The sequence below is a fragment of the Orycteropus afer genome, unplaced genomic scaffold, assembly GCF_000298275.1.
Source record: "Orycteropus afer afer isolate SDZICR_OR568_19922 unplaced genomic scaffold, OryAfe1.0 scaffold00824, whole genome shotgun sequence".
NCBI classification, from domain to species: domain Eukaryota; kingdom Metazoa; phylum Chordata; class Mammalia; order Tubulidentata; family Orycteropodidae; genus Orycteropus; species Orycteropus afer.
Genome location: NW_006922411.1, coordinates 564,275 through 575,446, shown reverse-complemented (window position 1 = coordinate 575,446; position 11,172 = coordinate 564,275). Strand labels below are relative to the sequence as shown.

Sequence of the window (11,172 nt, the reverse complement as noted above, 5' to 3'; positions counted from 1 at the left end):
ATGTTTCCTTGTTCACATTTGTACCTGCTTCTTACATGATTCTGCAAATGTAAGACATAAGCTTCTTTCCATTGATAGTCCCAGGCTATAAAATCAAATTTTCATTTCAAAAATTTTAAACTCAGGAATTCCCTCAATTCAAAGTATCTTTTCAATAAATAAAATGTTACTTATGAAAAAGTCTACGGAAATAGTTCTCTGTGGTCTGTTGTTTTACTCTTTACCACAACAGTACCTTACTCCTTAATATGTTTTACAGATGTTCGCTAAAACAATAAATTATCCTTTTAGTCCTTTAAATGATAAACGACAAACTTTGGCCTTCCTGGGCTCTTCCTAGAATTGGATGGAAATATGTACATGGGACCAATATCACGGAAACAAGGGGCAAATGTAGGATGTTACTCCTGTGGAGTTTTTCTTCAGAAAACATCAAATTGTTAACGGTAATGATCTGGTGAGATATGAGGTAGTTTTCGCTCCCCTCCCTCTCTCTCGCTTTTTTCAGCTCACTTCCATGGCTGAATTTCCGTTCCGCGACTCCTGCTGTTGTCGCGTGCGGACGTGAAGCAGCCTTGGTATATATAAGTCCCGGATCCGTCCCGCAAATGCTCGAAGAAAAGACCGCAGAACGTTTTGATCCTATAACAAGGACGTCGTAAGTGTGAAGAGGAAGCATTCCGGGAGCCTCCGCCCGTCAGCTCCGCCCCGCGGCAGTGGACGCCTCTGGGAACAGAACAAAAGGAACCTGTCGGCGCCGGAACCCGAAGCCCTGGGCTCGTGCTGCGGGGCAGGATGGTTGCCGCACCCACCACCACCGCCGCCGCTTGAAGGCGGGCGAAGAGGCGGAAATCGAAGGCGCTGACGAAACTGGGGGAACTTTGCTTCGTTGCACTTTCCGGCCCACGACTCCGCCCCCGCTGGAGGGGCTCGGCTCTGAGATTCAAGATGGAGTCGCTGAGTAGAGCTGGGCAGGAGATGAGCCTGGCGGCCCTGAAACAACACGACCCTTACATCACCAGCATCGCGGACCTCACGGGCCAGGTCGCTCTGTACACTTTCTGTCCTAAGGCCAACCAGTGGGTGAGTGTGATCTGGGCACGAAGGACTCACGTTCGGACGCCGCCGCCGCCTCTTAAAGGGGCCGCGCGGACTACCGGGGCTGAGGGGCACTGAGGGAGACTAAGGTTGCGGGGAGAGAGGCCGGGGACTAGCGAAGAGCGAGGCCGGCATTGGGGAGTCATCAGGATCCTTCAGGGCTGAGGAGGAGGAAGCAGAGAAGTAGGACCAAAATATTCTGGGGATAAAGCCAGTGGAGGGGAAGTTGGGAGCAGGGTCGAGTTGCTTTGCATCGGCTCCGGGGTCATGGGCGACCTGTCTTTTTTGCATATGCGTTGGGGAATGTGAGACCCGTGGATTGATAAATTACATATACGTATATGTAATAAACTTCGTATCCGGAACGCACCTAAATGAGAGCCTCTTCCGCAAAGGTCATTTGAATTTAAACCTTGAAATCCAATTAGTTAAAGTTCCTGGAAGGGGTGGGGGTGAATTCGGCTTCAAACGAAGTATACTGTTTCCGGAGTTTTGGAAAAGATTTCAGAGCCCATAGGAAGGGGCTTCCGTGTTATCGGAATTCCTTTGAGATCTTTGGTAAAGAGACCCTGTAAATGTATTCTTGTTCCAACTGTGATACCGGTGATGTCACCTCTGAATTCTGCAACCAGACTAAGTACATTGTGGCTGTTTTTTCACAGAAGGAGGTCCTAATGGTTACATTCAATCTGTTCATTGATTCGTGTTAGCCCCTGCCTGAAGTTTCGTTGTTTACCATAATTTTCGTTTTTTTGTAATTGATCTTTACCAAAGAACTCAGTCAAGGAACTCGGATGGCGCAGTCGTTAAAGCATTCGGCTGCCAACCAGGAAGTCGGTGGTTCCAACCCACCAGTGGCTACGCGGGGGAAAGATGAGGCAGTCTGCTTCTGTAAAGACATAGAGCCTTGGAAACCCAATGGGACACTTATACTCTGCCTTGTATGATCGTTATAAATCGTAATGGACTCGATGGTGGTGGGTGGGACTGGCTTTACACCTAGAAAATAGTCCGTAAATATTTGTTGAAATGAATTCATTTGTGCCTTACGTTCATATTTCAATTAAAAAAAAGAGAAAAACCCTTAAACTTAACAAAACTCTGAAAATTATTACTGTAATATGCCCTTTACATTATAATACAGATGTATAGTTAGGTTTATCATTAACTTTGTGCAAATCATCTGGCTTTTATAAAAAGTTAATTGACAGAAGAGAGTTTTCAGAACCATCTTGTTTTTCTTGATGATCTTTCTTCCACCTCCTAGATGAAGAAGAGATGTGGGAAGAATCCACATTTCTTCATCTGTATATGAATTGTGGTTAGGCACAAATATAGATTGTGAACAAATGAAGACACAGAGACTTAAATACTTTGGAATTTTGATTGTGGAAATGTGTTTTAAATATGAATTAGAGGCTATAATAACCTGAATTGAAAAATAAGCTGCCATTGTTTGTATATTTGAATCATGGTACAGAAAGCATGTTGTTGTTGTTGTTATTTGCCGTCGAGTCGGCCCCGACTCATAGTGACCCCTCCTTGGGTTTCCGAGGCAGTTATCACTACGGAAGTAGGATTGCCCAACCTTCCTTCCGAGGAGTGGCTGGTGGGTTTGAACCGCCAGCCTTCTGGTTAGCAGTCAAGTGCCTTAGGCACTATGCTACCAGAGCTCCTACAGAAAGCATAGCCAAAATCTTTTTCTCTCCTTATTTTGTGGTGAATTGTAGTTTTTCTCAATGCAATAGGAGGTCAAGTTTTCTTTTACTATGAGACAGTTGATAACCTTCTGAATCCTTAGGAAGAAAAAGTTTCATGATAGTGTTTAAGCTAGAGCAAAACTATTCCTGTAAAACAGTCAAGATACCTTTTTCTTGTTACTACAACAAATTCGATATGGTTAACATTGGAAGTTTTTCAAAGTGTGTTGATTGCATTAAAACATCAAGGTCTAGTGCAGGTTGAGTTATTATTATTGGGTTATTTGGGTTGAGGTTTTTTTTTTTTTTTAAATTGTCACTGTTTAAAACCTAAATACACTTGTGTCCCAACAAATGAAGATGATCATGAATTGTGCTTTCTTAAGACATTTCAAAGATTATTTGTAAGACCTATAATAATTAGGGCAGAGAATACTTACTAGTGGGAGTCCCTGGGTGACACAAATGGTTCAGCCCTTGGTTACTAACTGAAGGTTGGCAGTTTGCATCCACCCAGGGGCACCTCTGAAGAAAGGCCTGGCAATCTCCTTCTGAAAAGCCACAGCCATTGACAACCCTTTGCATAGTGGAGCTCCCTGTGTTGTAATTGACCTGATGGCAACTGGGTTTTTGTTTTTAATAGTTTCAGTATTTCCTTCAACAAAATTCTAAAAATAGCTAATTATATTAGGCAATAATTCTTAACTAATCACAAAACTTGCTGCATATTAAAGCATATCAGTGTCTCCCAAGGATGGAACAAAGTATCGTATAGTTAAACTTTCTTTTTTCCTATTAATTTTGATAAACTTTAAAAGTGAAGAACTGCTGTGCTCATAACCTTGGCTTTAAAATTAAGAAATCTTGCTAAAATATTATAGCTGAAAAATGTTGCAAATACAGATATGTTGGTTGATTGAACATTGAATACATTTACTTAGTATGCAGTTAAAGAAACGTAAGAAAATAAGTAAATGGATCTTAAACATGAGACGTTTCTTCTCCATTAGGACTTTTTGGGTTTGAATGATTGGGAAAACACTGATTCATTGTCTATTACAGGAGAAGACTGATATAGAAGGGACCTTGTTTGTATATCGAAGGTAAGCTTTTTTGAAAAATGATATTTATTGTCTTTTCAAAATCAAATGATGAACACTATCATATGAAGTAGTTCAACTTCTTTGGGGAAAGAAGACATTCCTGCCTGTCCCCCTTAAGTTTTGAGGTCATAACCAAGTCACTTCCCTTCTCTGAGCCTTACAGAACCAGGACTGATTTAAAAGCCTAGCAGAACCCTCAGAAAAGAAAGCATTTTCTAGTAATGGATGAGTGCAAAGCAGATGCCTCCCTCCCTCCTCCAATATTAAAAAAAAAAAATTAAGAAAAGGTATACAGTTGAGAAAATTATAATACACATACTGATTCTATAAAATAATGTAGTTATCAGCCTCTCTTTTTTGAGGCTACTAAGTGAGAGGTTGTATATGACTCTGGACACCACCATCCCCAAATTCTGGATTACTTACAGTGTCTTTATTAATATACATTTTTAGTTTGTTTGAGAATTCTTTAGAAAGCCTAAATTATTCATAATTGTACCTTTTATTTTCAACTGTTTAATTATATTAAAACATGATTGGTTTACAAATTATAGCTTTGTTTAGTTAGGCAACTTTTGCAGCCTAGTGGTGGAGTTAATATCCCTCTAAGGTCTTTCTCACAAGTGAAGGATCCTTCTCTTGATTTCTAAAGCTTAGAGACTTAGCAGGAGTTATTATTAGCAATTGATTCTTTCCCCCTTTTTTTTTTAATTATATATATATATATATAATGTGAGTTATCTTTTATGCCTTTCTCTTATAAATTAAAAGGAAATTTGTCAAATATTCTCCTGGATTTTGGTGTAAAGCTTTGAGATCTTATATAAGCACCCTGAGCTTTTTTTTTTTCCCTTGAAATATAAGTCCTTTGATACTTATACACCAAGTTCTTTGGTACTTTGTTCCTTTTTATTCATTTCTATTCATTTCTTTTTTAAGGCCTTTCCACTTAATCTACTTAATTACTTTTCATTTTCAGTATGAATGTATAGGAACTCTTATACTTTTGTTACAACCTGGGTATCTAATATGTGGAAAGTACTTTTCTGACTTTACTGTTGAAGTATAGTGCCTAAACACTGACTGTAGAAAATGTGAGAGTTAGTGTAAGTGAGTGGCCTGATTTAACAAAATTCCTACAGTCTTACATGGTCAGTACTGATTTCTAATAGAAGGAGTTCAAAAGAAACTTTCTTGGTAAATGTGAGAACATTTTATATACCTTGCATAAAAGTATACCTAGATTTCAGAATATCACTTTACAAAGACCACTTAGTACAGAAGAAGCCTGGATATAGAATCAAAAAACCTGAAGCTGAATTCTGGTTACATTATTTGTGGGACTTTGGCCACAGGCCTTAATTGTACTGAGCTTGTTTCCTAATCTGTAAAATAGGATTCTAATATCGTCTGCCACATACATCACAGAGAAAGTACATGTGAGGAGTGTTTATAAAGGATTGTGTACTGAATGCCCCCTGATATGGGAAACCAAGGACGATTTTTATTGTAGGATTCAGGGCATCATCCATCTAACTCAAGAGAACTCTGTAAAAACATGTTTGGTGCATGCTAAGTAATTATAGTAATGATGACAGTCCATTTCCCAAATACTTGTTAAACATCTACTCTATGTTCTAGATTCTTGGCATACATCTATAAAAAAGTATGACAAAAATCCCCATCTGCATGGAACTTTCTAGTATGGGGAGAAAGACAAAGGGAATACGTAACAAGTGGTTTAGAAAAATAGAAGAGTTAGAGGAATAAAGCTTGGAAGCAGGTCGTAGCATTAAATGGAATGTTGTTGCTGTTGTTGTTGTTGTTATGTGCCCTTGATTTGGACCCAACTCATAGCAACCCCTCGTTGGGTTTCTGAGGCAGTATCACTATGGAAGTAGATTGCCCTATCTTCCTTCCGAGGAGTGGCTGGTGGGTTTGAACCTCCAGCCTTCTGGTTAGCAGTCAAGTGCCTTAGGCAATATGCTACCAGAGTTCCCTTAAATAGAATAATAGACCTCATTAAGAAGATGACATTTGAACAAAGACTTGCTGAAGGCAAGATATCTACAAATTCTGAGATAATGTTTCAGACAGAGACCTTCAGGTCCAGCACAACTGCATAGTGGGAGAGTGGCAATAACCCCTTTGTGGCTGGGACAAGTGACAAGGGAAGAAGCAAAGGAAGGTGAGGTAAGAAGAGAGCAAGATCAGGTAGGACCTTGGTGCCCTTAATAAGATCTTTGGCCTTTACTCTGAAAGGCTAAGTCCTTGGAAGGTTTTCAGCAGAGGAGCAACATAATCGGACTTGTCTTTTATTTGTATTTTTAAGTGCTTATAGTATTGTATTTACTAATATATTCATTTTGTTTTAAAATGGAAATTTTAAAAGTAGGTAACATTTCTGCAAATTAAGCAGTGACTACAGATTATTTCTGTGTTTTGTTTTGTTTTGTTTCTTTAATTCTGTTAAATCTAAGGTCAGCTTCACCTTACCATGGTTTTACCATTGTGAATCGACTGAATATGCACAATCTGGTTGAACCGGTCAATAAAGATTTGGAATTTCAACTCCATGAACCATTTCTTCTATATAGAAATGCAAGCTGTGAGTATAATTGTTTTATTAGACTTAATGTATTTACATCTAAAATTGAATGACTTTAGTTTCTATCCATACATTATTTTTGGAGTTTCAATTTGTAATAAATATAATTTATATACTCTGTTTATGATTATAGATGAGTCTCTTACTAAAATAAAATTTTTAAAACTGGGCTTCTAAAATTGAAAACGTTCTGTTTTATATATAAAAACCTATTGTGTTATTTTAATTAACTACATTATTCCATTCAATAGCATATTATTCTTGTTTGTTGTATGAAAATAAGTGTCACTTCTTTGTTTTTATTGTAACACTGACTTATTGGCTGCCCATGACCCTGAGCAACAAAACTTAGTTTGGAACACATAGGTTAGGGACAGGTTTTGACTTTTCACAAAGAAAGTAGTATCTTTGTTCTGAAGAGTGGTCTTTTTCAAGTTATTTATTTAGTTGAGTGTGTACTGGGTACCAGTGCTGTGGTAGGTGTTATTATACTTTAATACTACTAATTCATTGCCTGTGTGAGGTAGGCAGGAAATTAAGTCTACTGTGGCTCAGAGGTGAGTGACAGCTTCTCAGTTGGAGAATAAGAATTTCACCTCTTTCTTCTGCTTCCTACTCCAGAGTCCTTTCAAGCATTTTACAGACTCTAATAATAATTGGATGCCAGGAGCAAAGCTAGAGTAGCCCTTTCAGGAATGCCCAGTAGCAAAAAGTATGCTTGGTTCTTGTAGTTAAATATTGAAAGTCTAGGTGTGTAAGGATAAAGGACAATCACTTTGTTTGACATTGACCATAGAAACATCAAAACTGCTTGTGGTAGCAGAGTGCTTATGCTGCAACTACCATCTAAGAGATTGCTGGAGAAATGTTGCTTCTTATTTAAAAGATAGAAGTTACTATGTTTGGGTTGCACTTGACTAAGAGGTAATTAAGGAGCTCTGGTGGTGCAGTGGTTACAGCATTTGACTGCTAACCAAAAAAGGTCAGCAGTTTGATCCTACAAGCCACTCTACAGGAGAAAGATGAGGCAGTTAGCTTTCGCAAAGATTCACAGCCTTGCAAACCCAGTGGGGCAGTTCTACAGTGTTCTATGGTGTTAGAGTTCAAATTGACTCGATGGCAGTGAGTTTGGTTTTAGGAGGTGACTGGTATTTGGCAGAGGATGGGAGTATCAGTATAAAATGACATTTTTTTAATTCCCTAAAGGAGAAGCAAAGGAGCTCTCTGGTGGCACAGTGCCTAAGGCATCTAACTGCTAACCAGAAGGTTGGTGGTACAAACCCACCAGCGACTCCACAGAAGCAAGACTGGGCAATATACTTCCGTAAAGATTTACCACCTTGCAAACCCCATGTGGGTTGCTATGAGTCAGAATCAACTCAGTAGCAGTGGGTTGGGTTTGGTTTGGTAAAAGGAGGTTAAAACAAGGTCTGTTTTAAAGCTGGAAGCCCTCAGTCCTTCTCCCTTCTTTATTTTTAAGTATTTACATGAATTAGGATCTCTCTTGACATCTCATTAAACTCTTTGTCCATATAACTACCTGAGCTTTTAAATTTTGTGGACATATTGGAAATGTATTTTAGTAACTGTAACTTTAGATGGCTGTTTTTCTCTGCGCTGAACACAGTTAAAGGGGAAATTTTGCAAAGGAACATAGATCTTTTTTTTTTTTTTTTAATTTTTTTTTTTATGTGACATTGGGTTAATTCTGCTCTTCACTTGTAAACTTAATCTAGCTGTAACTCCTAGGAAAAAAGATCAATTGTTAATCAGTAAGGAAAATTACCAGAGGCCCATGGACCTAGCATAAGCCTAAAGTGAGTCATACTGTATTTATTTCACAAGTAAAGATTCCTGTGAAGTTGCAAGTGTGACACAACACAAATATAATTGAACCATGGTTAATTAGAACTTAATTAATCAGAGCTTCATTTATCTGAAAAAATGAAGGCAAATTTAGAACAAAACAGAACAAAAAATCTAGCTAATATGTAGAGTATAACCTTGGGTCAGCATGGTAACTTTAACCCATTATAGTATTATAGATTAATTTATTGAAATGATGTCAAACTTTAAATCATTGAGAGTATTTATTATGTTAATGAGGATATTTAGGTGCAGAAAAGTAAACTAATTTTACTTTTAGAAAAATTTTCAACAAAGAGTTGAAGCAAAGGTTTTTCTTAATTGAACAGGAAACTCGTTTAACCAGGTCACTCCATTCCTCAGTTAATTGAGGCAGCTGAATCATCTCTTAAGGGCCATACAGTTTCTAATATTGCTAATTGAAAATTTGAGAGCATACCAGCTTGTTTTCAGACTAGAGAAGGACCTGGAAAGGTCAAGTACAACACTGTGTGTGTGTTAGAAACAGACTAGGAGACGAACCTTGGGGAAATGGAGTATTTAAAGGAATACTATTGGGCAGAAGTAACAAGACAGCATAAAGTGAATCTGTGAGTGTTACAGCCCCTTGAGTGCATGTTTTGTCTACCTAGTCTTAAAAGTGGAAAATAGTCTGTCAGTTCAGCAAGCTTCTGAGTTGTTTAGGGATTTATTCTTTAAATAAAAAGTTAATTAGTGTTTGATTGTGAATACAGGTAATTATACCTGATTCTGTAGCTGCTCTTTGAAGTTCTCTTGTGGAAAATACCACCAAGACGCCTGACCCATTTAACTCAAGTTATACCTTTGGGTCCACCATCTGTCACTTAAATCAGTTTTTAAAGTTAATGTAATAGGAAATGAAACTATTACTTTTTCCAGTTCTAAATTGATTGTGATATTTTGTTATAATTATTTTTTCCACTTTTTTATGTATACAAGATGTCCACTATCACCACCTTCTTCCACATCCCCCAAAAAGGTAAAATCTAACAGAAAATATGCTTGCAAAAACCAAGGGCTTAGGTTTGGTGACTGTTTAGACTCTTATAGAAGCAGTATATTTTTATTTGACTGCTTACCAGAAAGCTGATGGTTCAAACCCACAAGCCACTCCTCAGAAGGAAGATTAGGAAATCTACTTCTGTAGTGATACCGCCTTGGAAACGCAAGGAGGGGTTGCTATGAGTTGGGATCAACTCGACGGCAGTGAGTTTGATTTTTATATTTTTATTCCATGCAGTGAGAGGTAGGGAGGCTTAATCTATAGATTCTGTAGTTACTGAGCAGCAGTGATGTTCCCAGTACCTTATTTCTGATTCTTAAATTACAGATAAGGGAACATAAGCCTCAGAGAAGTTAACAAATTCACTCTCGTGTCACAAAGGTAATATATGAAGGGAGAATTCAAATCTAGATCTTTTGGGCTTCAAAGCCAATGTTCTTTCTATCTAGAGCAGTGCTGTCCAATAAAACTCTGTGATGATGGAAATATTCTGTATCAGCACTGTAATCCAATAACTACCAGCCACATGGGGCTATTGAGCATTTGAAATGTGGCTAGTATGACTTAGGAACTGAATTTTTAATTTTCTTTAATTATTTTCAATTTAAATTTTAATAGCTGTATGTGCCTAGTGGATACTGTCCTGGACAATGGGCTTCTAAAATAGTAGTCCATGCTCTTACCCTTTTATATGGCATACTTGAATTAAACAACCACTTGGGAAGCTTTGGATTAAATTTTTATGTTTCTGATTTTGTTATTTTTTGAAATTTATAAATGATTTCTAAATACAGAGACTGCAGAAGATATCTCTGAGAGTAGCTTTACCATGGTAACACTTTTGGCATGGAGTTTATTTTGCAGACAATTCTATTCCAGGCTTTACCATTTTACTTGCTGTTAACTGTGGGTAAATCACTTAAACCACTGATTTGACCTGCCTCTCATAATGGGGCATAATGTATATGAAGCTGTTTTTTTGCCAGGCACTCACACGTGTAAAACAGCCCGTATCTCCATTTATAAAGACCTGATGGCGTAGTGGTTAAAGCATTTGGCTGCCAACCAGAAGATTGTTGGTTTTAACTCGAAAGATGAAGCAAGCTAATTCTATAGATTTACAGTCTCAAAAACACTGTGGTTTTTCTGCTCTGTCCTGATGTGTCATTGTGAGTCAGAATTGAGTGGGTTTGAGTTTGTGTGTCTCCACCTTGGACTTAAGCCAAATAGTTTTTAATATGTGGATACTTCTCTCTAAGAAACATCAGTGAGAGTTTTTATCTGTGATTTGCTTTAAAAAATTGCCCTTTAGGGATCTATGTAGGAGATCCTGGATAGAGAGGGAGAATAATGTGGAACAAAACTCATTTGGAGGAGAAAAAAAAAAAGGTGGGGACCAGGTTTGCTGGTCCGATAAAGCCTGGTAGAACCACTGAGACTATGGCCCCTAACTGCCCTTCAGGTCTGGAGTTGAACTCACACCTGTAGTTTCCAGCCAAACAAAAGACAGGCATATGAGTTGAACATTTACCTCAAGTTGATACTCTCCTTGGAGAGAACAATCATGGGAGAAATAAGGGCTGCTTATGCACAGGTAGACAGCTCAGGGGGCAGAAGGGCATGGAGGGATGGACACAGGGAAGAGGTAATTATCAGGAGGAAATGGGAGGGGAACTGTTGCATTGTGGTAAACTGTGGTCAATGTCATGAGACAAAGTATATGTGAACTGCTGTATGGAAAGTGAATTTTCTCTATAAATTTTCACCCAAATC

The 11,172-nt window shown here is 38.2% G+C and overlaps 1 protein-coding gene across 1 annotated transcript in view; it reads left to right on the top strand.

The window, feature by feature from the left end:
- The first annotated feature begins 948 nt into the window (after nt 1-948).
- The window catches only part of DCP1A (decapping mRNA 1A), a 56,315-nt gene continuing 46,091 nt past the window's right edge, over nt 949-11,172 (top strand). The window contains exons 1-3 of the mRNA XM_007957936.2: nt 949-1,083; nt 3,861-3,901; nt 6,382-6,509. Of these exons, the coding sequence (XP_007956127.1) occupies nt 949-1,083; nt 3,861-3,901; nt 6,382-6,509 (304 nt within the window). The remainder of the gene's footprint in view (nt 1,084-3,860; nt 3,902-6,381; nt 6,510-11,172) is intronic.